Genomic DNA, 25760 nt, shown 5'->3' with positions numbered 1-25760 from the left:
CAGACTTTGTTGAGGTGTTTGGGTTTCAGGCTGAAGAATGTGAGATCAGATCAGGTCCAGGTCCAGGGGCGGATCAGACGCGGCGCTGATTAGATCCTGTGTTTGGGCTCGGCTGAAATGGAATTTAAAAAGTCACAACCGTCCGTTATGAAAGAAAAACAACGCGACAACCAGGAGCCACCGCCGCCGAGTTCATTAGAGTCCGTCGGAGCATTACGGCGTTTTAGAGTCCGTCGGAGCGTTACGGCGGTTTAGAGGCCGTCGGAGCGTTACATTTTAGACTCAGAGCGTTACGGCGTTTTAGAGTCCGTCGGAGCGTTACGGCGTTTTAGAGTCCGTCGGAGCGTTACGGCGGTTTAGAGTCCGTCGGAGCGTTACGGCGGTTTAGAGTCCGTCGGAGCGTTACGGCGGTTTAGAGTCCGTCGGAGCGTTACGGCGGTTTAGAGTCCGTCGGAGCGTTACGCCGGTTTAGAGTCCGTCGGAGCGTTACGGCGGTTTAGAGTCCGTCGGAGCGTTACGGCGGTTTAGAGTCCGTCGGAGCGTTACGGCGGTTTAGAGTCCGTCGGAGCGTTACGGCGGTTTAGAGTCCGTCGGAGCGTTGTGTTGTTTCTTTACGCTTCAAAACTAAAAATCGGTCTGTGCTGGAGATTTGAAGCCAATATCTGATACGATAAAAGGGCAAATATCGGCCTCTGTGTGTCCGATTCTGACCCGTGTGTTCAAGTTTAACACAAAGAGTGTGATGTAACCAGTGTTAAGTGTTTATAAACGAACGAGTGGAGCTGCTCTTTGTCCTCTCTCTCTTTCTCCTCTTTCTCCTCTCTCTCCTCTCTCTTTCTCCTCTCTCTTTCCCCTCTTTCTCCTCTCTCTTTCTCCTCTCTCTTTCTCCTCTCTCTTTCTCCTCTTTCTCCTCTCTCTTTCTCCTCTTTCTCCTCTTTCTCCTCTCTCTTTCTCCTCTTTCTCCTCTTTCTCCTCTCTCTTTCTCCTCTTTCTCCTCTCTCTTTCTCCTCTCTCTTTCTCCTCTCTCTTTCTCCTCTCTCTTTCTCCTCTTTCTCCTCTTTCTCCTCTCTCTTTCTCCTCTTTCTCCTCTCTCTTTCTCCTCTCTCTTTCTCCTCTTTCTCCTCTCTCTTTCTCCTCTCTCTTTCTCCTCTTTCTCCTCTCTCTCTCCCCTCTTTCTCCTCTCTCTTTCTCCTCTCTCTTTCTCCTCTTTCTCCTCTCTCTCTCCCCTCTTTCTCCTCTCTCTTTCTCCTCTCTCTCTCCCCTCTTTCTCCTCTTTCTCATCTCTCTCTCTTTCTCCTCTTTCTCCTCTCTCTCCTCTTTCTCACGCCTGTGTGTTTGTGTTTCAGATGTGCGTGTGCAGCGGAGCGTCTCTGTGTCACTGCGACGGGGTCAAAGGTCAAAAGGTCATACCTGTTTTCATTTCACCTGCAGAGTTTCATCCCCTCTGCTGGACACACTCTGAACTGCAGCCTCCTCGGAGTCAGAGGAGCAGAGGAGGAGAGGAGCAGAGGAGGAGAGGGTCAGAGGAGGAGAGGAGCAGAGGGTCAGAGGAGAGGAGCAGAGGAGGAGAGGAGAGGAGGAGAGGGTCAGAGAAGGAGAGGAGCAGAGGAGGAAAGGGTCAGAGGAGGAGAGAAGCAGAGGAGGAGAGGGTCAGAGGAGGAGAGGAGCAGAGGAGGAGAGGGTCAGAGGAGGAGAGGAGCAGAGGAGGAGAGGGTCAGAGGAGGAGAGGAGCAGAGGAGGAGAGGGTCAGAGGAGGAGAGGAGCAGAGGAGGAGAGGGTCAGCGGAGGAGAGGAGCAGAGGAGGAGAGGGTCAGAGGAGGAGAGGAGCAGAGGAGGAGAGGGTCAGAGGAGGAGAGGGTCAGAGGAGGAGAGGAGCAGAAGAGGAGAGGGTCAGCGGAGGAGAGGGTCAGAGAAGGAGAGGGTCAGAGGAGCAGAGGGTCAGAGGAGGAGAGGGTCAGCGGAGGAGAGGGTCAGAGGAGGAAAGGGTCAGAGGAGGAGAGGAGGAGAGGGTCAGCGGAGGAGAGGGTCAGAGAAGGAGAGGAGCAGAGGGTCAGAGGAGGAGAGGAGCAGAGGAGGAGAGGGTCAGCGGAGGAGAGGGTCAGAGAAGGAGAGGGTCAGAGGAGGAAAGGGTCAGAGGAGGAGAGGAGGAGAGGGTCAGCGGAGGAGAGGGTCAGAGGAGAGTCATGTGATTCTCTCTGACCAATCACAGTGTGGAATCATCCTGATCTGGAAACTAACTATGCACCTTTCCTTGTCTCCTTCTGTCCTTCATCCTTACCTCCTCATCTCCTTGTCTCCTCATCTCCTCATCTCCTTGTCTCCTCATCTCCTTGTCTCCTTGCCTCCTCATCTCCTCATCTCCTTACCTCCTCATCTCCTTGTCTCCTTACACCTCCTCATCTCCTTGCCTCCTCGTCTCCTTGCCTCTTTACCTCCTCATCTCCTTACCTCCTCATCTCCTTGTCTCCTTACATCCTTGTCTCCTTGCCTCCTTGTCTCCTTGTGTCCTTACATCCTTGTCTCCTTGCCTCCTTGTCTCCTTGCCTCCTTGTCTCCTTGCCTCCTTGTCTCCTTGCCTCCTTGTCTCCTTGTCTCCTCATCTCCTTGTCTCCTTGCCTCCTCATCTCCTTGTCTCCTTGCCTCCTTGTCTCCTTGCCTCCTTGTCTCCTTGTCTCCTTGTCTCCTTGCCTCCTTGTCTCCTTGCCTCCTTGTCTCCTTGCCTCCTTGTCTCCTCAGGGGGAGCGGGGACAGACTGGATTCAAGGGGTTACCAGGTTTGATCGGCTTTCCAGGGAGTGAGGGTCACGAGGGACCACCGGGAGAAAAGGTATGACACCAAAACACACTGAAACATGTTCAGACGCACAAAAACACACACACACACACTCACCACACACACACTCACACCCACTCACCACCCCCCCCCCCCCACACACACACACACTCATCACACACACACTCACACTCACCACGTGCACTGTGTTCCAGGGCCAACAGGGGGCGACAGGCATCACAGGACCAAAGGGCTCCAGGGTAAGTCCAAACACACACACGACAACACACACATGACAACACACACGACAACACACACATGACAACACACACATGAAAACACACACGACAACACACACATGACAACACACATGACAACACACACATGACAACACACACGACAACACACACATGACAACACACACATGAAAACACACACATGACAACACACACATGACAACACACACAAAACAACACACACATGACAACACACACGACAACACACACATGACAACACACACATGACAACACACATGACAACACACACATGACAACACACACGACAACACACACATGACAACACACATGACAACACACACATGACAACACACATGACAACACACACATGACAACACACACGACAACACACACATGACAACACACACATGAAAACACACACACGACAACACACACATGACAACACACACATGACAACACACACAAAGCAACACACACGACAACACACACACGACCACACACATGACAACACACACATGAAAACACACACGACAACACACACATGACAAAACACAGGGGAAGTGGAGGGGAGGTGTAGGGGAGGTGCAGGGGAAGTGTAGGGGAGGTGTAGGGGAGGTGCAGGGGAGGTGCAGGGGAGGTGCAGGGGAGGTGTAGGGGAGGTGCAGGGGAGGTGCAGGGGAGGTGTAGGGGAGGTGTAGGGGAGGTGCAGGGGAGGTGTAGGGGAGGTGCAGGGGAGGTGCAGGGGAGGTGCAGGGGAGGGGGGGGGATTACACAAAGGGAAGAACTCAGGACTGAACCAGGTCTGATCCTAACCCTGGTCTTTCTCTTTAGGGTTTTCCAGGGAAGCCTGGGGTTTCTGGACCTCCCGGGTTCCCGGTGAGACTCTGTAACTTTATAGACTCTTGTAGGATTCAAACCGGTCTAAAGCAGGTCTTTGTCTCAGGGTGTTCCTGGTCTGGAAGGGCCTCTGGGTCAACCTGGACTCCCAGGATGCAACGGGTCCAAGGTAAGTCTGGAACCAAGACTGAACCAGAACTAAACCTGGACTGAACCAGAACTAAACCAGGACTGAACCAGGACTAAACCAGGACTAAACCTGGACTAAACCAGGACTAAACCAGGACTGAACCAGGACTGGTCTAAATCTGGGCCTGGGTCTTAAGTCTCATTGTGTTTCAGGGCTCAGAGGGTTTGCCAGGTCTCCCCGGATTCAGCGGAGTCAAAGGACTCAGGGTGAGACTTTATTACAGGGTTTGTCATAGTAGTAGTAGTAGTAGTAGTAGTAGTAATAGTAGTAGTAATAGTAGTGGTAGTATTTAATTCTTATATTTCTTAAATGTTTGTTTCAGGGAGATCCGGGTCCGAGAGGAGAAAAGGTCTGTCACACAGCTCATATTTATGTACCTGACCCCATGACCCCATGACCCATTTCCTGTACATACCTCTGGACGTAGCTAATCTGCTAGCCGCTACTTTCCAAACAGGAAGTGATCATGGACACACTTCCTGCTCCATCGACTCTACATCTACATGATCCTTTTTATTTCACTATTGTGTCTGTAAATCAAGATATGAACATTAATAACAGACAGATCAGGTCCTTCTGTCCCCGAGGTCGCTCCTGTTAGCGTTAGCAACAGGTTTGATTGACAGTGTTGCTAAGCAGGAAGGGGCGTTACCTTCAACAGCCTTGCTTCTGATTGGCTCTTTGGTTTTGCGCTCAGATCTTTAAATACGGTCCCTGGTTGCAGATCAGCCTCTATAACTGCTCCAGCCTCGATGAGCTTCATTTGGAGCCGTACACTGAGGGTGACGTCACACTCAGTCCACTTCTTTACGCAGTCTATGACCTCATGACCCTATGACCCCATGACCCTTTGACCTGACACATTTTTATGAGTTTAGTTTTAAAAATATTCTAGTGAATGCTTCTGTGTCATATTCACATTAAACACTCACAGACATCACACACTGACACTCTGATGGTTACAGGGCGACACTTTGATGACCTTTGACCCTGGCCAGGCTGTGAGGGGTGCACCTGGACCACCAGGACTCACTGGAGCACAGGTCTGTTCACACGGCTCCAGGACGTCTGCATCACACTGTCCCTGTGTGAAAACCACATGAGAATAGATTTAGAATATAATAAATAACAAACACGTCCGAAAGTCACTGATCACATGACCCGCTGCTCTGCTCTGATTGGTGCTTTGTTTCAGGGAGAGGAGGGACTTCCTGGACCTCCTGGATTTCCAGGAGCAACCGGACCTTTTGGACTCCCGGTAAAAACTCCTCCCCTCCCTCTATAACCATTTTAATGTGAGGAAATGTCCCACAGTGGGGCTTTAACCCTGTTCTAATGTGAGGAAATGTCCCACAGTGGGGCTTTAACCCTTTAATGTATGTGCTTTTAGTATTTTTAGTTTTACTTCAGGAAAACAAGTTCATTTTTAAAAACAAAGATGATATCTGACCTCTGACCTTTGACCTCTGTCTCTCCTCAGGGTCAACCCGGGCTCCCAGGACCCACTGGAGAAAAGGTCCCACCCACTGTCCTGTGCTCTGATTGGCTGTTCTCTCTGTCCTGTACTCTGATTGGCTGTTCTCTCTGTCCTGTGCTCTGATTGGCTGTTCTATCTGTCCTGTGCTCTGATTGGCTGTTCTATCTGTCCTGTGCTCTGATTGGCTGTTTCTGTCTGTCCTGTGCTCTGATTGGCTGTTCTGTCTGTCCTGTGCTCTGATTGGCTGTTCTCTCTGTCCTGTGCTCTGATTGGCTGTTCTATCTGTCCTGTGCTCTGATTGGCTGTTTCTGTCTGTCCTGTGCTCTGATTGGCTCTGTCCTCTGTGTGTTCAGGGTCAGGAGGGCCCCAGTCCTGTGGTGCCGGGGCCCCGGGGCCAAAAGGTGCGTCGCACACTCCTCACAGACACTTTGTAAACACGTGTAACATGTGGTGTGACAGTAACACACGTGTGTGCTGTGCTGCAGGGGGAGCGAGGGCCCCCAGGAGCCCCGGGACAGAAAGGCATCAAACTGTACGCCTCAGGCCCCCAGGAACTCAAGGTCTGACAAAAACACACACAGACACACACAGAGACACACACACACAGAGACACACACAGACACACACACACCGACACACACACACAGAGACACACACAGACACACACACACCGACACACACACACAGAGACACACACAGACACACACACACCGACACACACAAACAGAGACACACAGACACACACACACACAGATACAATAAAATATGAGTTAATTAAATCTGCACCAGTTTGTTGTATGGGGTCGTTAGGGGTCGCAGGTCGTTAGGGGTCAGAGGTCGTTAGGTTTAATGTTAATGAGCTGTTTGTGTTTCAGGGAGAACCAGGTGACCCCGGCCCCAAAGGCTGCAGGGGCCCCAGTGTGAGTACTGCTCCAGATACTACAAGTACAAGTACAAGTACTACTATTACTACTACTACTAGTACTAGTACTCCTAGTACTACTGCTCCTGATGATAAAAGTTCCGCTGTTGTGTCTTTTAGTCTCACTTGTTTCTCTCTCAGGGACTTCCGGGAAATGCTGGATCTAAAGGACAGAAGGGAGAGCCAGGAGAGCCAGGATCAGAGGTGTGTGGACCTGTTTAGACCCGGTTTAGACCCGGTTTAGACCCGGTTTAGGCCCGGTTTAGACCCGGTTTAGACCCGGTTTAGTCCCGGTTTAGACCCGGTTTAGGCCCGGTTTAGGCCCGGTTTAGACCCGGTTTAGACCCGGTTTAGGCCCGGTTTAGACCCGGTTTAGACCCGGTTTAGGCCCGGTTTAGGCCCGGTTTAGACCCGGTTTAGGCCCGGTTTAGACCCGGTTTAGACCCGGTTTAGTCCCGGTTTAGACCCGGTTTAGACCCGGTTTAGGCCCGGTTTAGACCCGGTTTAGGCCCAGTTTAGACCCGGTTTAGGCCCGGTTTAGACCCGGTTTAGACCCGGTTTAGGCCCGGTTTAGACCCGGTTTAGGCCCGGTTTAGACCCAGTTTAGTCCCGGTTTAGTCCCGGTTTAGACCTGTTTTATAGAGTCTGGTTCTGTCCATGGTGCTGAAATACATATGTTTCAGGGGAAAGATGGGAAACCCGGATATCCTGGAGAACTGGGCCAACAAGTGAGTCTCAAACATTAACCCGGTCTAGTCCTGGTCTAGTCCTGGTCTAGTCCTGGTTTAGTCCTGGCTCACAGACTGTGTTTTTCAGGGAGACCCTGGTCTCCGTGGAGACCTGGGCCCTGCGGGGATCCCTGGAGTCCAGGTAAGTTATTTTTATTTAAATTAAATAACATGGGGTCATGGGGTCACATGAATAACATCAACTATACAAGCCCCTCCTCCCTCTCCTCTGGTCCTGGTCCTGGTCCTGGTCTGGTCCTGGTTCTAACCCGGTCTTGGTCTTTCAGGGGGAGAAGGGCGAGCGTGGTGCTGTGGGCGCTCCAGGAGGGGTGAGTGTGTGTTTCACCTGTGTGTGTGTATGTCAGTGTGTATGTGTGTGTGTGTTTCACCTGTGTGTGTTTCACCTGTGTGTTTCTTTAAAGGTTGTTGTGACGTTCATAAAGGGACTCCAGGGGCCCCCGGGTCTTCAGGGGCCTCCAGGACTGAGTGGAGAGACAGGTAATACACAGTGTGACCTGCAGAGGGCGCTGTCACACACGTGAGAGGGGCAGTCTGGGAAACGTAGTGTCTGTGCTGAAGGATTTTTGTGTTACAGGATTCCCAGGACCCCCAGGGCGTCCCGGAGATCCAGGTACAGAGGCATGTCTGTGTATCAGGGGACGTGGCTAACCTGCTAGCCACGCTACACCACCCTCTCCCCCGCACCACCCCTCCGCACTACCCTCTGCACCACTGTCACTCCTGCACCACCCTCTGCACCACTGTCACTCCTGCACCACCCTCTGCACCACTGTCACTCCTGCACCACTGTCACTCCTGCACCACTGTCACTCCTGCACCACTGTCACTCCTGCACCACCCTCTCCCCTGCACCACCCTCTGCACCACTGTCACTCCTGCACCACCCTCTGCACCACTGTCACTCCTGCACCACTGTCACTCCTGCACCCCCCTCTGCACCACTGTCACTCCTGCACCACTGTCACTCCTGCACCCCCCTCTGCACCACTGTCACTCCTGCACCACTGTCACTCCTGCACCACTGTCACTCCTGCACCACCCTCTCCCCTGCACCACCCTCTGCACCACTGTCACTCCTGCACCACCCTCTGCACCACTGTCACTCCTGCACCACTGTCACTCCTGCACCACCCTCTGCACCACTGTCACTCCTGCACCACTGTCACTCCTGCACCACTCTCTCCCCTGCACCACCCTCTCCCCTACACCACTGTCACTCCTGCACCACCCTCTGCACCTCCCTCTGTTGTTTCACTTGGTGTAATTCCTCATTTGTCCAGGAGGTGTCTTTATAAAACTGTAATGTTCATGTTCTTTGTGACTCCTGTTTCAGGCTCAGGGCCCCCAGGGGCCCCTGGTCCTCGGGGGCCCCCAGGCTCCTCAGGCCCCAAAGGAGAGAGCGGAGACCCGGGTCCCCTTCTGTTTGGACCCCCAGGACGAGACGGGCCCCCAGGCCCAGAGGGACCTAAGGGAGTGACCGGAGACCCAGGCAACCAAGGTCTGTGTGCCCCTTATACACACATACATACACACACACACATACACACACCTACACACACACACCCCTACACACATACACACATACATACACACACACACATACACACACCTACACACACCCCTACACACATACACACACACACCCACACACACCCCTACACACATACACATACATACACACACACACATACACACACACCCCTACACACATACACATACATACACACACACATACACAAACACCCCCACGTAAACACACACACGCACACATACACCCCCCCACTCCCCCCACACATACATATATATATATATATATATATATATATATATATATATATATATATATGTATATATATATATATATATATATATATATATATACCCTGACCCTAGCTTGATATAACCTGTGCCTCATACAGTGTCGGTCAAAGGGCCCTCAGGGGCCAAAGGGAGCAAAGGTCTGATGGGCCCCAGTGGACGCAGAGGAGCTGACGGAGAACCAGGGGTCCCAGGGGATCCATGCTTCACCTGCTACCCAGGACGTCCCGCTGAGAAGGGACAACCAGGGCCCCGAGGAGAACCTGGAGCCCAAGGTGAACAGCCACAGTTTAATACTGCTGTAGACCAGGTCTAAACCAGGTCTAAACCAGGTCTAAACCAGGTCTAAACCAGGACTAAACCAGGACTAAACCAGGTCTAAACCAGGACTAAACCAGGACTAAACCAGGTCTAAACCAGGACTAAAGCAGGACTAAACCAGGACTAAACCAGGTCTAAACCAGGTCTAAACCAGGTCTAAACCAGGACTAAACCAGGACTAAACCAGGTCTAAACCAGGACTAAACCAGGACTAAAGCAGGTCTAAACCAGGACTAAAGCAGGTCTAAACCAGGACTAAACCAGGACTAAACCAGGACTAAACCAGGTCTAAACCAGGTCTAAACCAGGACTAAACCAGGACTAAACCAGGTCTAAACCAGGACTAAACCAGGTCTAAACCAGGTCTAAACCAGGTCTAAACCTGGTTTAAACTAGGTATAAACCAGGTGTAAATGTAGTCTAAATCAGACCTTTTGTCTCTGATCCAGGGGCTGAGGGGCTCCCAGGGGCCCCAGGAGAGAAGGGGAGCAGTGGAGGGCCAGGGCCCCCAGGACCACAGGTTAGACCCCAGTGTGGCACATGTGCCTGGGCCTGGGCAGGGACTAGTTTGGCTGAAATCTGTTCACATTTGTTTATGTTTTAAACCTGATCTGGATCATAAACTATGTCTTTCTCTCAGGGTCCCTTTGGGCCCCCAGGACTTCGAGGGCCCCCCGGGCCTCCTGGAGACCCTGGTCTGCTCATCAGACAGGGGACTAAAGGAGAGAAGGGGGACCCGGGCCCTCCAGGGGCCACAGGAGCAGATGGAGCAGATGGAGACTCAGGGAAACCAGGCGGCAGAGGGCCCCCAGGGGCCAAGGGCTACGCTGTGAGTCTGATGAAACATGTTTATATAAATATACACCGCTGTGAGAAAGTTTCTTCTGCTAATGTGTTATCGAACCCAAAACCTAAACCCGAACCTTAACCAGACCCTTTACATACAAACCCTACACTGAGGCTGTGGGAGGGCATCCTGCACATTTCACATGAAAAAAACCTCTGCTCTGCAGGTGTTTGGTCCCAGGGGAGATCCAGGTCCAGAGGGAGAGCCCGGCCCCAGAGGCCCCCCTGGACAGAGGGGCCCCCCAGGGCCCACACGCATCGGGGCCCCAGGATTCACTGGCCCCAAAGGCAGTGTGGGGGTCCAAGGGTCCCCAGGAGAACCAGGACTACCAGGTGAGACCCACAGACCAACCCCAGCTGTCACAGTTCTGCCTGTTTTCATGTTTATCTCCAGTCCAGCTCCGTTTCCAGCCTGTTCCGGTCCTGACCTGCCACCGTGAGATCATCTCTTTTCACATCCTGGAAACTTCACAGCCCCCTGTAGTTCTCAGCTTCCCGTGGGTTCTGCGTCATAACCTCCTTATCGAATGGTCTACATTTTCTGTTACTAGGTAGAGTCCATCCTGTCTCAACCAGGCCATTCCAGCAGTGCTACTGCTCACAACTCTGGTCCTCAACCAGACCTAACAGGTGCAAGACCAAGGCAACATCACTTTCTTCACATTGTCCATATGACTGTGCCATTGACCTTCTGCCTGGAACTTCTCCCTCGCGTGGTCGTATATACTCCCTCTCCGGATCTGAAAGAGAAGCTATGGAGAAGAATGTCGATGAGCCTTTTGGCTGCAGGAATCAATCGTCCCTCTTCATCTCCCGTAAGGGTTTTTCTTCTTTGTTGAGAAGAAAAAACACTTACAGTGCGTTCACACCAGGGCATCAGGGACGTCGAGTTCACATGCAAAGTCAGTGGTGGACGCGTGTCTTGGCCGCCCTGCGTTTTTGTGGCACGTCTTCAAGTGTCAGAGCGGCACGAATGAGGCCCATTAGGCCTCGCATTGACTACAGTGGGCTAAACACTATCACAGTCAAGAATCAATGCCCTCTGCCCTTCATCTCGTCAGCTTTTGAACTCCTACAGGATGCTCCTATTTTCACTAAACTATTCCTACGTAACGTTTACCATCTTCTTCGGATCCGTGAAGAGAACGAGTGGAAGGCCGATTTTAACACACCCGCAGGACGCTATGAGAACCTGGTTATGCCATTGAGTCTCACCAACACCCTGCTGTGCTCCACGCTCTAGTCAATGATGTCCTTTGTGACATGCTGAACAAGTATGTTTTTGTTTACCTTGATGACATCTTGATCTTCTCTAAATCCAGGGAAGAACATGTTCATCATGTACAAACCATACTGCAACAGTTATTTGCCAGCTCATTTTTCATCAAGGCAGAGAGTCTAGGTGTTGTTTCTGAATAGACTAAACTCTGCCTTACCGTCCGGGTCCACGTAACACTGCGCCTGATTCTCTGTCTCACCGGTTCTCCACCTCTGAGGACCTCACTGCAGAACCTGAAACCATTCTTTCTAATTCCCATATGATTGCCACACTCACCTGGGAAGTGGAGGAATGAGTAAAAGCTGCTCTGGAAGACCAACCTGGCCCCAGCAACCTCCTGTATATTCCACAGCATCTCAGGTCAGACATTTTGCAGTGGGCTTAGAGTTCCAAACCAATTTGTCATCCCGGCATCCAGCGATTTTGACAATGCCTGTCAAATCTGTAACCAGTCTAAACCGACTCACCAAGCCCCTGCTGGACATCTTCTTCCTGTTCCTCACCGACCTTGGTCCCATATATCCCTCAACTTTGTCACTGGCTTACCCACTTCACATGGACACACCACTATCCTGTCTGTCGTCGATCAGTTTATTAAGACGGCTCATTTCATTCCATCCTCAGTCCAACGGCTGGAGACAGTGTTGTGTTGTATGGCCTTGAGGAACCCGTCCTCCTGGTCCCAGTAGCTACTGTGGGTCGAGCGCTCACGCAACACTCTGAAAAGTTCTGCAATTGTTTTTTCCCCATTTCAGTGTGTTTATGGGTACCAACAGCCTTTGTTTTAGTCACAGGAAAAGGAAGCATCGTGTCCTTCTGCTCAGGCCTTCATCAAGCGCAGCTACAGAACCTGGAGAAGGACTGCCCTTCTCCACACAGCACAGCGTTACTCTGCTTCAGCTAACTGCCGAAGATCGGAGGCTCCTGCTTACCACGGCACGTTGGCTCTCCACCAAGGACTTTCCACTGCGGGTTGACTTTAAGAAGCTTCATTGGGCCCTTTGAAGGAGACAAGATGGTTAACCTAGTAGCTGCGCAGCTCAAGTTACACAGAGCCATGTGGATCAACCGGACGTTCCATGTCTCAAGATTGAAGCCCGTCTGCCAAAGCTCCTCTTGCTCCTGTTTTGCCTCTGCCACTGCCAACACTTCTGATTGATGCGGAGCCGCGGTCAAGGCATCCAAGATCTTGTTGGTCGGGAAGACTATGGTCCAGAAGAGCGTTCATGGGCGCCCGCCATATCTTGGACCCACTTCTCATTACGGCCTTCCATGAGTAACATCAGATCATCCTCCGAAAGGGCGCTTCAGGTTCTCCTGTGTTTCCTCCTGCAATCCTGGGTTGTCCATCCGAGGATCTTAACTTGGTGGCTGGCTGCAGGTCTCGTTCTCTTAATTGGGAGAGTGATTCTGACCTTTTCTGTGTCACAGGGGAGAAGGGGGAGCCTTTCAAATACGACATCTCTCCAGGAAACCCAGGTCCTAAAGGGTCAAAGGGTCAGAGTGGTAGTCCAGGATCTGAAGGTAAGTCCAGACCGGAGACCAGACCGGAGACCAGAGACCAGACCGGAGACCAGAGACCAGACCGGAGACCAGACCAGAAACTAGACCAGAGACCAGACCAGAGACCAGACCAGAGACCAGACCAGAGACCAGACCAGAGACCAGACCAGAGACCAGACCAGAGACTAGACCAGAGTCCAGTCCTGTCATGGTCAGGGTCAAAGTCTTCAGATCGGTTCCGTTCCAGGTCTGGCTGGATTCCCGGGAAGACCAGGACGCCCAGGACCCAAAGGATTGAAGGGAGACTCGGGGTTCTCCATCCAGGGACCGCAAGGGTTTCCTGGGGTCAAAGGTCAGTTTTGTAACATGACATATGATGTACTATAGTTGGATAGTAGTACTAGGGGTAGTAGTATAGTAACGGTACGTAGCATATATAATGATGGTGATGTACGACAGGCCTCATAAAGTCTGTGTAGTAGTAGTAATAGTAGTAGTAGTAGCAGTAGTAGTAGCAGTAGTAGTAGTAGTAGTAGTAGTAGTAGTAGTAGTAGTAGTAGTAGTAGTAGTAGTAGTAGTAGCAGTAGTAGTAGTAGGAGTAATAGCAGCTGTTGTAGAAAGTATGATGGTGATGTGTGAGTAAACATTTATGTCTCAGGAAACAGAGGCTCTCCTGGAGACCCGGGTTTGCCCAGTTTTGGGGTCAAAGGTCGAGCTGGACCTTCAGGACCCCCAGGACGACCTGGAGCCAAGGTACAGTCTAGGCTCTGAACCGTTTTGTGTCTTGTAATACTTATCTGAAACCACACAGCCCCGTGTCTGTCTCAGGGGGATCCTGGCTTTGAATTTCCAGGGACCCAGGGTCGGAGCGGCCCCCAAGGAGAGGAGGGGTCTGTGGGGCCCCAGGGTGACCGAGGGGCCCCTGGTCTGAATGGAGAACCAGGACGTGCAGGAGAGAGGGGAGTGACTGGAGCTAAAGGTACAGGACTGAACCCAGACTAAACCCGGACTGAACCAGGACTAGGACTAAACCAAGTCAGAACAGGTCTTAACCAGAATTGAACAGGTATACACAGGTCTATACAAAGTCTGTCCCAGGACTGAGCTCACTCTGAGTCTGCTTAGGGGACCCTGGACCGGTTGGACCTCCTGGACCCCCAGGGTTTGTGGGTCGGTGTCTCCCAGGACCTCCTGGACCTCCAGGAAAACCAGGACCTTTTGGAAATCTGGGATTCCCAGGTACAAACCTGATCTTTGGGCTCAACAGAAATGAGTCTGATTTACAACTTCCGACTCTGTCTCAGGTGTGAAGGGACCAAAAGGAGTTCAGGGGGACCAGGGGCCCCCGGGCATCGGGAACATGGGCCCCCCCGGTCCTTATGGGGCCCCAGGCTTTGACGGAGAGCCGGGGCCTGTGGGAGCTGTGGGGAGGAAGGGCCAAACAGGAGCCCCGGGAGCAGCAGGAGGGACAGGTAACAGCCAATCAGAGCAGAGCTCATTCACTCCTGTGATTGGTTTTTCAGTCTCTCTTTGATCTTCAGGTTCCAGAGGAAACTCAGGGCCCTCAGGACCTGCCGGCCCCCCGGGACCCCAAGGAAGACCAGGGCCATCGGGGCCAGCGGGGCCCACAGGTAAACGGCCCCTGAGTTTTATTTAAGCTATTTAACCTTTATTTACCGGGTCACCTCTGTGCAGTCAAGTCATAACCTGGAGCAAACCTGATCTGGACTCATGTTTCAGGAGAGCCGGGGTTCTCGGGGGCCCCAGGATCCCAGGGGCCCAGAGGGACTCAGGGAGAGCTGGGAGTCCCAGGCCCCAAAGGAGAAAGAAAAGTGATCCGAGTTTATGGAGAAGAGGGTCCCCCAGGCGCCACAGGTCTGACCACCCAGTTCTCTCCCTCTGTCTCTCTCTGACCTCTGCCCTCTGTAGGACCCCCGGGTCTCTCTCTCTGACCTCTGCCCTCTGTAGGATCCCCGGGTGCCCCTGGAGAGCGAGGAGAGGACGGTGTGTTTGGACTCAGAGGATTTCGGGGTCGAGACGGTTCCCCGGGACCAGACGGAGCTCAAGGTGAGGACCAGGACTCAGCCCTGACGCTAATAACAGTTTTACTGACGTCTTTGGATGTTCCAGGAGCCGCGGGGGAGCAGGGGACACAGGGAGAGCCCGGTCTGCCTGGAGTGAGCGGGCCCCCGGGGGACTCAGGGCAGATGGGGCCCCCAGGTAAACACCCACACACTGTGAGATAAACACAAAGTAGCCTGACCTAAAGCAGATGCCCCGGTCAACCGCAGTCTGAGCAACCTTATGACCCCTAACTCCTAATCCTAAACCCGAACCCTACTAGGAGTGAGGAGATAGGAGTGAGGAGGTAGGAGATAGGAGTGAGGAGGTAGGAGATAGGAGTGAGGAGGTAGGAGATAGATAGGAATTAGGAGGTTGGAGATAGGAGATAGGAATGAGATAGGAGTGAGGAGGTAAGAGTGAGGAGGTAAGAGTCAGGAGGTAAGAGTGAGGAGGTAGGAGTGAGGAGGTAGGAGTCAGGAGGTAGGAGTGAGGAGGTAGGAGTCAGGAGGTAGGAGTGAGGAGGTAGGAGTGAGGAGGTAAGAGTGAGGAGGTAAGAGTGAGGAGGTAAGGGTGAGGAGGTAGGAGTGAGGAGGTAAGAGTGAGGAGGTAGGAGTCAGGAGGTAAGAGTGAGGAGGTAGGAGTCAGGAGGTAAGAGTGAGGAGGTAGGAGTCAGGAGGTAAGAGTGAGGAGGTAGGAGTGAGGAGGTAAGAGTGAGGAGGTAGGAGTGAGGAGGTAGGAGTGAGGAGGTGACACTCTTGGACTCTTCACACAAACACAATGAGGCTGATTTAAACGTTTTTACAGGGTGTAAAGGAGACAGGGGCGTCCCGGGGCCACGGGGGGATCCGGGCGCGGGGGGACCCCCGGGACCCCCTGGAGATAAAGGCCCCAAAGGAGACGCCAGTTCAGACGGAAGAGGCCCCAAAGGCGTCAAGGGAGACAAGGTACAGACAGAACAGAGAGAATAACAGCCCCACCACAGCCTGCTCTACACCCTCTGTGTGTCCAGGGCCCGACCGGACCCCCGGGGGCCCCGGGACCTCGGGGGGCTGTGGGGGAACGAGGAGCTGATGGGGCCCCTGGAGTGTGTGGCCCCTGTGGAGAGCCAAGGCCCCCAGGACTCAAAGGCTTCAGAGGTACAAGGCCCTGAACATGACTGTAAACTGAACCAGACTAATGTGAACTGAACCAGACTAATGTGAACTGAACCAGACTAAACCAGACTAATGTGAACTGAACCAGACTAATGTGAACTGAACCAGACTGAGCCAGACTAATGTGAACTGAACCAGACTAATGTGAACTGAACCAGACTAATGTGAACTGAACCAGACTAAACCAGACTAATGTGAACTGAACCAGACTAATGTGAACTGAACCAGACTGAGCCAGACTAATGTGAACTGAACCAGACTAATGTGAACTGAACCAGACTAATGTGAACTGAACCAGACTAAACCAGACTAATGTGAACTGAACCAGACTAATGTGAACTGAACCAGACTGAGCCAGACTAATGTGAACTGAACCAGACTGAGCCAGACTAATGTGAACTGAACCAGACTAAACCAGACTAATGTGAACTGACCCAGACTGACCCAGACTAACTCTCACTGTGTGCATGACACACCTCTGTGACCTTAACCCTGATCCACCTGTGACATAGCGATGTCACTCAGCCACAGCCCCTTGCCCTCAGGGGTCAGGGGTCAGAGGTCAGACTTCCCCTGACCTCTGTTAAGTGAAGATAACACTGTGTTTTAGGGGCCCCTGGTTTACCTGGAGCGAGGGGCTTTGATGGGCCCCAAGGGGCCAATGGACTTCCAGGCTTCAGTGGACTCCCAGGTAAGAGCTAAACATCTGCTCCTCTGTGTCTGCTCCTCTGTGTCTGCTCCTCTGTCTCTGCTCCTCTGTCTCTGCTCCTCTGTCTCTGCTCCTCTGTGTCTGCTCCTCTGTGTCTGCTCCTCTGTCTCTGCTCCTCTGTCTCTGCTCCTCTGTCTCTGCTCCTCTGTCTGCTCCTCTGTCTCTGCTCCTCTGTGTCTGCTCCTCTGTGTCTTCTCCTCTGTGTCTGCTCCTCTGTGTCTTCTCCTCTGTGTCTGCTCCTCTGTGTCTTCTCCTCTGTGTCTGCTCCTCTGTGTCTGCTCCTCTGTGTCTGCTCCTCTGGCTTTTCTTTTCTTCTTTGTTTAAATTATATTTCAGGAAACAAAGGAGCTCCTGGAGACCCGGGACGTCCAGGTCCAAGAGGAAACCAGGGCCAGGACGGGATCCCCGGGCCGGCCGGAGAGAAGGGCATGATGGGAGGTGAATACTGCACTGAAAAAACTGATAATAATAATAATAATAATAATAATAATAATAATAATAATAATAATAATAATAATAATAATAATAATAATAATAATAACTTCTGTTTAGCTCCGGGATTCGGCCCCCGGGGACCAGAGGGACCCAAAGGAAGTCCTGGTGAGTGTGAGAGCGCCCCCTGCAGACTGTGGGGCAGAGCTGACGTGTGTTCTGTGCAGGCTGTGCTGGGGACCCAGGCCCCCCAGGCTCCTGTGGCCCCCCTGGACCCCCTGGTCCTCAGGGAGAGCCCGGTCTGGTCGGGTTTCCGGGTCCTGCGGGTCCTGTCGGGTGTAAAGGACAACAAGGGCTCTGCTACGAGGGCCCCAAAGGAGACAGAGGCCCCGAGGGATGCCGAGGGCCCCCAGGTCAGGCTCTAGTTTCATCTGTTTCTGTGTTTGTGACTGAAACTGAAGCCGTGTTTGTGTTCAGGACCGATCGGGTGTAAGGGCCCCCAGGGGCCCCCGGGGCCCGGCTTTAAAGGAGACAAAGGAAACAAGGGCCCCTCCGGACTGAAGGGCAGAGAGGGGCCCCCAGGAACACCGGGGGCCCCAGGCATACCGGTCAGTGCGTGCTTTCTGTCCGACCAATCAGAGCCTTACTCTGAAAAAGAGGCGGGGACTAAACCAGAGGCTCTTTGTTCTCAGGGTCTGGACGGACTCCCAGGGGCCCCAGGACCAAAGGGACAGATGGGCTCCACAGGGGCCCCCGGCCCCGAGGGTGAGGACCCGAGCCGGGTTAAAACAGAAACACCGTACCTTTAGTGCTAGTACTCTGCAGTACTCTGCAATACTCTGCAGTACTCTGCAGTACTCTGCAGTACTCTGCAGTACTCTGCAGTACTTGGCTGTTCATTATAATATAAATGTGCGAGTTTAGCCGCACATGTGTCTTCCATAGACATACATGTAAGGCCCCCATCAACAAAACAACATTTTCAAACTCAACAGAAATTACTTTTGTTTCTGATGAAGCCGAACTCGACGACTGAGGGATCACACAGAGAGAGTGAAGTACACAGAGTACTACAGAGTACACAGAGTACTACAGAGTACTACAGAGTACTACAGAGTACTCCAGAGTACACAGAGTACTACAGAGTACTCCAGAGTACACAGAGTACTACAGAGTACACAGAGTACTACAGTAACTGTAGTAAGTGTAGTAACAGACACTGTTACTGTGCCACAGGACTCAAGGGAGATTCAGGGCCACCAGGACCAGATGCTTATCCAGGGCCCCCCGGGCCCCCCGGAGCTAAAGGTACCACCTCCTCTGCTCCTCTCTCCCTCCTCTCTCCTCTTCTCTATCCTCTTCTCTCTCTCCTTTTCCTCCTTTCCTCTCTCTCTTTCTCTCGGTTTGGGGCTTAAGATTAATGTTAACCCTTTGTGCTCCTAGAGGTGTGAGGCCACGCCCTGTTCTCCTCTTCCTCCCTCTCTCTGTTCTCCTCCCTCTCTCCTCCTCGGGGTCAGGGCTGACTCTCTCTGTTCTCCTCCCTCTCTCCTCCTCGGGGTCAGGGCTGACTCTCTCTGTTCTCCTCCCTCTCCTCCTCGGGGTCAGGGCTGACTCTCTCTGTTCTCCTCCCTCTCTCCTCCTCGGGGTCAGGGCTGACTCTCTCTGTTCTCCTCCCTCTCCTCCTCGGGGTCAGGGCTGACTCTCTCTGTTCTCCTCCCTCTCTCCTCCTCGGGGTCAGGGCTGACTCTCTCTGTTCTCCTCCCTCTCTCCTCCTCGGGGTCAGGGCTGACTCTCTCTGTTCTCAGGTGTGAAGGGTCGGCCTCGCCCTGTGGTGCAGAGTCCAGGAGGTCCAGGTCCAGATGGGAGTCCAGGAGAAAATGGACCCACAGGAGTGAAGGGAGAACCAGGGCGGATGGGAGCACAGGGTGAGACTCACACACCTGCACAAGTGTGTGTGTGTGGGTGGGTGGGTGTGTGTAGGTGTGGGTGTGTGTGTGTGTGTGTGTGTAAATACATAAATATGTAAATATACTGTAGTGACATGACCTCTGACCTGCCGCACACGTCTTAGATATATAAACATAGCTAACGTGCTAGCCACAGTATGTATAAACGGACATAGCTAACGTGCTAGCCACAGTTAGCCTCGATAAGCTCACTTCTCCTTTTTTCAGAGCTCAAAGCATGTCAGGGGTCAGAGGTCATGTGTTTAGGTCACTCAGAGGTCACGTGTTCTGTGTAAGGCGTATTTTCTGATCATGTTTCTCTCCTGTGTTCACGGACTCAGGGGTCAAAGGGCGTAAAGGTCGACCCGGGTCCACGTTTGGACCAGGACCTCCCGGACCCAAGGGCTTCAAAGGAGACCAGGGCCTCAAAGGACTTAAAGGTCAGATGCCCTCCCTTCCTCATATATCCCTGTGTGTCAGATGCCCTCCCCTCCTCATATATCCCTGTGTGTCAGATGCCCTCCCCTCCTCATACACCAGTGTCTTACAGGGGCGGAGGGCTTTCGGGGGGATCTGGGGCGTAAAGGAGCCATTGGGCCCCCAGGGAAACTGGAAGGTGCTTCTCACAGTGACGGGTTCTTGTTCACGAGGCACAGTCAGAGCCTACATATCCCAGAATGCCCTGCTGCATTGAGTCGGGTCTACTCCGGCTTCTCTCTGCTCTTCATCAACGGAAACAACCGGGCTCACGGACAAGACCTGGGTCAGACACCGCTCCTCACGTTCAAAGATAAACTGTTATTTCAATGTATATATTTAGAGTCAGGGTCAGAGTCAGGGTCAGAGTTAGAGTCAGGGTCAGAGTTAGATTTAGGAGGTCAGGGTCAGAGTTAGGGTCAGAGTTAGAGTCAGGGTCAGAGTTAGAGTTAGGGTCAGAGTCAGGGTTAGATTTAGGAGGTCAGGGTCAGAGTTAGAGTCAGGGTCAGAGTCAGGGTCAGAGTCAGAGTCAGGGTCAGAGTTTGAGCTTTAGGGATATAACACATGTTTATATTATGATTTTCTCTCACAGGGTCTCTGGGCAGCTGTCTGCCTCGCTTCAGCACCATGCCGTTCCTCTTCTGTAACCCCGACAGCACCTGTCGCTATGCCTCCAGGAACGACTATTCCTATTGGCTGAGCACGGACCAATCAGAGAGCAGCTCAGACCTCCTGTCCGAGTCACAGCTGCAGAACCACATCAGCAGGTCCAGAATGTTCATCTCCAGTGACCTTTTAAAATCATATGACCCTGACCCTAAAGCTGACCTCATGACCTTTTGAACCCTAACCCTAAAGCTGACCTCATGACCTTTTGAACCCTAACCCTAAAGCTGACCTCATGACCTTTTGAACCCTAACCCTAAAGCTGACCTCCTTTAGGACCCTAACCTCTGGTTTATTTGGTAAATGTTGGTGTGTTTTGTGTTTGTGTGTGTTTTGTGTGTGTGTTGTGTTCTGTGTGTGTGTGTTGTGTTCTGTGTGTGTGTGTTGTGTTCTGTGTGTGTTTTGTGCTGTGTGTTTGATTTGTCTTGTGTGTTTCAGGTGCACAGTCTGTGAGTCCAGGAGTAATGTGATGGCCGTCCACAGTCAGACGTCCTCAGTCCCAGACTGTCCTCAGGACTGGGACTCTCTGTGGAGCGGATTCTCCTTCGTCATGGTCAGACTCCACCAAGAAAGACACACACACACATGAACACACACACACACACATGAACACACACACATATACACACAGGGCGGAGGGCTTGGGGTCATGTTTAGGCCGTGGGGGCGGGATCATGTTTAGGTTGTGGGGGCGGGGTCATGTTTAGGCCGTGGGGGCGGGGTCATGTTTAGGTTGTGGACGCGGGGTCATGTTCAGGTTGTGGGGGCGGGGTCATGTTCAGGTTGTGGGGGCGGGGTCATGTTTAGGTTGTGGGGGCGGGGTCATGTTTAGGTTGTGGGGGCGGGGTCATGTTTAGGCCGTGGGGGCGGGGTCATGTTTAGGCCGTGGGGGCGGGGTCATGTTTAGGTTGTGGACGCGGGGTCATGTTCAGGTTGTGGGGGCGGGGTCATGTTCAGGTTGTGGGGGCGGGGTCATGTTTAGGTTGTGGGGGCGGGGTCATGTTTAGGTTGTGGGGGCGGGGTCATGTTTAGGTTGTGGGGGCGGGGTCATGTTTAGGCCGTGGGGGCGGGGTCATGTTTAGGTTGTGGGGGCGGGGTCATGTTTAGGCCGTGGGGGCGGGGTCATGTTTAGGTTGTGGGTTAGACGCTCTTTAATGTCACGTGTGTTACAGGAGACCGGTGTGGGGGCCGAGGGCTCGGGGCAGCCCCTCATCTCTCCTGGGTCGTGTTTAGAAATCTTCAGGAAAATCCCGTTCATCGAGTGTCACGGACGTGGAACCTGCAACTACTACACAGACTCCTACTCCTATTGGCTGGCCGCACTAGACCCCGCCTACATGTTCAGGTGAGCCCCGCCCAAATGTCCAGATAAGCCCCTCCCACATGTCCAGGTGAGCCCCTCCCACATGTCCAGGTGAGCCCCGCCCACATGCCCAGGTTAGCCCCGCCCACATGTCCATGTGAGCCCCGCCCACATGTAGGTTGATCAGTAGTTTTTATTAGTCGTCTTTATGAGCTGTAACAGACGGAGGGCGCTCTAGGTCAGCGTCACATCTTTCAGATTGTCCAGGGGCTAGTGTGAAGAAATCTGGGCAGCAGTCGAAGGCGGAAGCCTCGACAACTGGATCATGGAGACTGACTCTGGGAACATGGAATGTCACCTCGCTGGGAGGAAAGAGCCTGAGCTTGTGCAGGAGGCCACCTCACCACGGACAACCTGGGCTCTGGAACACAACTCCTTGAGAGGGGCTGAACTCTCCATTTCTCTGGCTCGGTGGCGAGCTGGTGTCGGTTTGTTCACAAACAGTGCACCGACCGGGGACTGTTGTTCTCCTGAGGGACTCGACAGTGACACTTTGGCGTTATCTGGAAGAATGGCCTCCCCGATCTGAAACTGAGTGGATTCCGAGTGGGTCATGTTCTCCACCTCTATTGTCGATGCGGCTGCTCGTAGCTGTGGTCGTAAGATCTGCGGTCGCAGCAGCAACCCCCGAACCCGGTAGTGGACACCGGAAGTAAGAGATGCTGTCAGGCTGAAGGAGTCCTATCGAGCCTTGTTGAGCCGTGTGACCTGAGGCAGCTGATGAGTACAGGGAGGAGTTCAGGGAGACCATGGAGGAGGACTATCGGACGGCCTCAAAAAGATTTTGGCAAACTGTCCGACAACTCATGAGGGCGAAGCAGTGCTTCACCAACACTGTTTACAGAGCGGGTGGAGAACTGCTGACCTCGACTGAGGATGATGTCGGATGGTGGAAGGACTTTGAGGATCTCATCCATCACCCTGGCTGATGTCACTGAGGTGGTTAAAGCTTCTTGGTGGCTTCAAGGCTGGATGAGATCAGTCCTAGAATATTTTAACTCTCTAGATGTTGTGGAGCTGCCTTGGCTGACATGTCTCTGCAACACTGCATGGCAGTGAGGGACAGCTCCCTCTGTATAAGAAGGGGGACCAGAGGGTGTGTTCCAATTACAGGGGAATCACACTCCTCAGCCTTCCCAGTAAGGTCTATTCCAGGGTACTGGAGAGGAGAATCCGACCGATAGTCGAACCTCGGATTCAGGAGGAGCAGTGTGGTTTTCGTCCTGGTCGTGGAACACTGGACCAGCTCTATACTCTTCATCGGGTCCTCGAGGCTCATGAGAGTTTGACACAGTCACATGTGTTTTGTGGATCTGGAGAAGACATTTGACCGTGTCCCTCGTGGTGTCCTTTGGGGGGTGCTCTGGGAGTATGGGGTCCGGGGCTCTTTGCTAAGGGCTGTCCGGTCCCTGTATGACCGGAGCAGGAGCTGTGTTCATTGCCGGCAGTAAGTCAGACCTGTTCCCGGTGCATGTTGGACTCCGCCAGGGCTGCCCTTTGTCACCGGTTCTGTTCAATGTATGGACCGAATTTCAAGGAGCAAGCCAGGGGCCAGAGGGGGTCCGGATCAGGGGCCGGAGGGGGTCCGGATCAGGGGCTGTAGAGGGTCCGGTTTGGGAACCACAGGATCTCATCTCTGCTGCAGATTATGTTGTCCTGATGCTTCTTCGAGTCAGGACCTGCAGCACTGGGGCGGTTTGCAGCCAAGTGTGAAGCAGCTGAGATGAGAATCAGCTCCTCCAAATTCCTCCGCAGAGTGGCCGGGGGCTCCCTTAGGGATAGGGTGAGGAGCTCAGTCACATGGGAGGAGATCGGAGTAGAGCCGCTGCTCCTACACGTCGAGAGGAGCGGCCAGGGTTAGGGTTCAGGATGCCTCCTGGACACCTCCTGAGGGAGGTGTTCCGGGCATGAAAATGAATTTATGATTTGTTCAAAATGTTTTTTTGTTTTTGTTGCAGTAAACCTGTTCCTCAGACTGATTCAGTGTCTCCTGAACGTCTAATCAGCCGCTGCAGAGTGTGTATCAAGAGACTAAACCAGGACTAAACCAGGACTAAACCAGGACTAAACAGGACTAAACCAGGACTAAACCAGGACTAAACCAGGACCAAACCAGGACTAAACCAGGACTAAACCAGGTCTAAACCAGGACTAAACCAGGTCTAAACCAGGACCAAACCAGGACCAAACCAGGACTAAACCAGGACTAAACCAGGACTAAACCAGGACTGAACCAGGACTAAACCAGGACCAAACCAGGACTAAACCAGGACCAAACCAGGACTAAACCAGGACTAAACCAGGACTAAACCTGGTCTTGGTTGACAGTTTTATGACTTGATGTAATTAATATAAATATTTAAAGATGAAGACTTGTTCCTTGCATACACCTGTATTTCTGCTTTATGTGACACTGTGAGGACGTCAGTGAGGGTCCAGGTTCCAGGGTCAACACGGGGACCAGGTGGAGGGCGTGTCCACGGGGTCCAGGTGGAGGGCGTGTCCACGGGGTCCAGGTGGAGGGCGCGTCCACGGGGTCCAGGTGGAGGGTTGGGGTGGGTGGAGCCTGTCTCTGTCCCTTCAGTTCCGCTGTGGGTGAAGCTGACCCTGACCCTGGACACTGGACCGGTCACTTCTGTCCAAATGTCTCTGTAGCGTCTGTCTGGTGTAAAATACTCTTAACACGTGGATTTAAAGGCACAGTGTGGAACTTCTTCATGTCTCCTGCACGTTTCCATGGAAATAGAAGGTTAAATCCATACTTAGGAACATTCTACATGGAAATAAATAGATTTGATGGGATTTTAGGGGAGTGGCTTATTTTATGAACGATCACAGCAAAAGGCACGAGTCAGGTGTGTGGAGATGCAAGCGCACTCACAATAAGTGCAATAAACACAACCAAAATGAAAAAACATTATTTTATTTTAGTATTTTTTGACAAAAAAGTTCCATACTGTGGCTTTAAACTGATTTATTTCTGATTCTGTGTGAAAATAATGTTTTAAATTAAACTCTTTTTCAAAAGCCTGGTCTGAATTTACTTCTGTGGAGGAGGAGAGGAGCAGAGGAGCAGAGGAGCAGAGGAGCAGAGGAGGAGGAGAGGAGCAGAGGAGGAGAGGAGCAGAGGAGGAGGAGAGGAGCAGAGGAGGAGGAGAGGAGGAGGAGAGGAGGAGGAGAGGAGCAGAGGAGGAGAGGAGCAGAGGAGGAGAGGAGGAGGAGAGGAGCAGAGGAGGAGGAGAGGAGCAGAGGAGGAGGAGAGGAGCAGAGGAGGAGAAGAGGATAAAGTTCAAATACACAAAAACTGAAAATTTTAAACATAAATCAAGAGGTTTTATTTTTACATTTGTGAAACAACAACTACAATAATAATAATAATAATAATAATAATAATAATAATAATAATAATAATAATAAATAACAAGCAGCACCAGAATATTCATATTTTGTACAATTAAGACACACTGGGTTTGTCCCTTTAACAAAACAACACTTAGTGAAAACAGAAGGAACCAGACTGAGACCAGACTGAGACCAGACTGAGACCGGACTGAGACCAGACTGAGACCAGACTGAGACCAGACTGAGACCAGACTGAGACCAGACTGAGACCAGACTGAGACCAGACTGAGACTGAGACCAGACTGAGACCAGACTGAGACCGGACTGAGACCGGACTGAGACCAGACTGAGACCAGACTGAGACCAGACTGAGACCAGACTGAGACCAGACTGAGACCAGACTGAGACCGAGACCGGACTGAGACCAGACTGAGACCAGACTGAGACCGGACTGAGACCGGACTGAGACCGGACTGAGACCGAGACCGGACTGAGACCGGACTGAGACCAGACTGAGACTGAGACCAGACTGAGACCAGACTGAGACCAGACTGAGACTGAGACTGAGACCGGACTGAGACCGGACTGAGACCGGACTGAGACTGAGACCAGACTGAGACCAGACTGAGACAAGGT

At 52.5% G+C, this 25760-nt stretch overlaps 2 protein-coding genes across 2 annotated transcripts in view; one reads left to right on the top strand and one right to left on the bottom strand.

Moving 5' to 3' along the window:
* The window catches only part of LOC117379925 (collagen alpha-1(I) chain-like), a 29285-nt gene extending 29071 nt beyond the window's left edge, over nt 1-214 (bottom strand). Inside the window, exon 1 of the mRNA XM_055225835.1 lies at nt 182-214. Coding sequence (XP_055081810.1) covers nt 182-214 — 33 coding nt within the window. The remainder of the gene's footprint in view (nt 1-181) is intronic.
* Nucleotides 215-1346: 1132 nt separating this feature from the next.
* On the top strand, nt 1347-23976 carry LOC117379924 (collagen alpha-5(IV) chain-like). Its single transcript, XM_055225834.1, has 48 exons — nt 1347-1403; nt 2737-2826; nt 3861-3905; nt 3973-4035; nt 4209-4262; nt 4379-4405; nt 5022-5099; nt 5252-5314; nt 5537-5572; nt 5887-5934; nt 6019-6093; nt 6409-6453; nt 6597-6659; nt 7139-7183; nt 7272-7325; nt 7627-7721; nt 7763-8319; nt 8538-8702; nt 9124-9310; nt 9773-9863; nt 9984-10172; nt 10357-10522; nt 12900-12992; nt 13219-13323; nt 13630-13724; nt 13800-13950; nt 14097-14210; nt 14276-14443; nt 14513-14602; nt 14712-14846; nt 14940-15038; nt 15102-15191; nt 15840-15979; nt 16045-16171; nt 16800-16880; nt 17235-17336; nt 17451-17498; nt 17558-17743; nt 17808-17938; nt 18023-18095; nt 18567-18638; nt 19136-19255; nt 19618-19716; nt 19827-20039; nt 20346-20520; nt 20858-20972; nt 21592-21764; nt 23741-23976. Exons 1-48 carry the CDS (start codon nt 1347-1349, stop codon nt 23826-23828), a joined length of 5376 nt encoding a protein of 1791 aa, XP_055081809.1. The 3' UTR covers nt 23829-23976.
* The last annotated feature ends 1784 nt before the right edge of the window (nt 23977-25760 follow it).

Source organism: Periophthalmus magnuspinnatus, chromosome 13 (genome assembly GCF_009829125.3).
Source record: "Periophthalmus magnuspinnatus isolate fPerMag1 chromosome 13, fPerMag1.2.pri, whole genome shotgun sequence".
Lineage (NCBI taxonomy): Eukaryota > Metazoa > Chordata > Actinopteri > Gobiiformes > Gobiidae > Periophthalmus > Periophthalmus magnuspinnatus.
This window is presented reverse-complemented; position numbering and strand designations above follow the sequence as displayed.

What these genes read in the sequence shown, in the direction of transcription:
- LOC117379924 (XM_055225834.1), top strand. Translation starts at nt 1,347, where the DNA reads ATGTGCGTGTGCAGCGGAGCGTCTCTGTGTCACTGCGACGGGGTCAAA. An exon ending in CAGGCCCCCAGGAACTCAAG is followed by an intron (nt 6,094 to 6,408) that starts GTCTGACAAAAA and finishes TTTGTGTTTCAG; the next exon opens with GGAGAACCAGGTGACCCCGG. An exon ending in AGGCTTCAGTGGACTCCCAG is followed by an intron (nt 16,881 to 17,234) that starts GTAAGAGCTAAA and finishes ATTATATTTCAG; the next exon opens with GAAACAAAGGAGCTCCTGGA.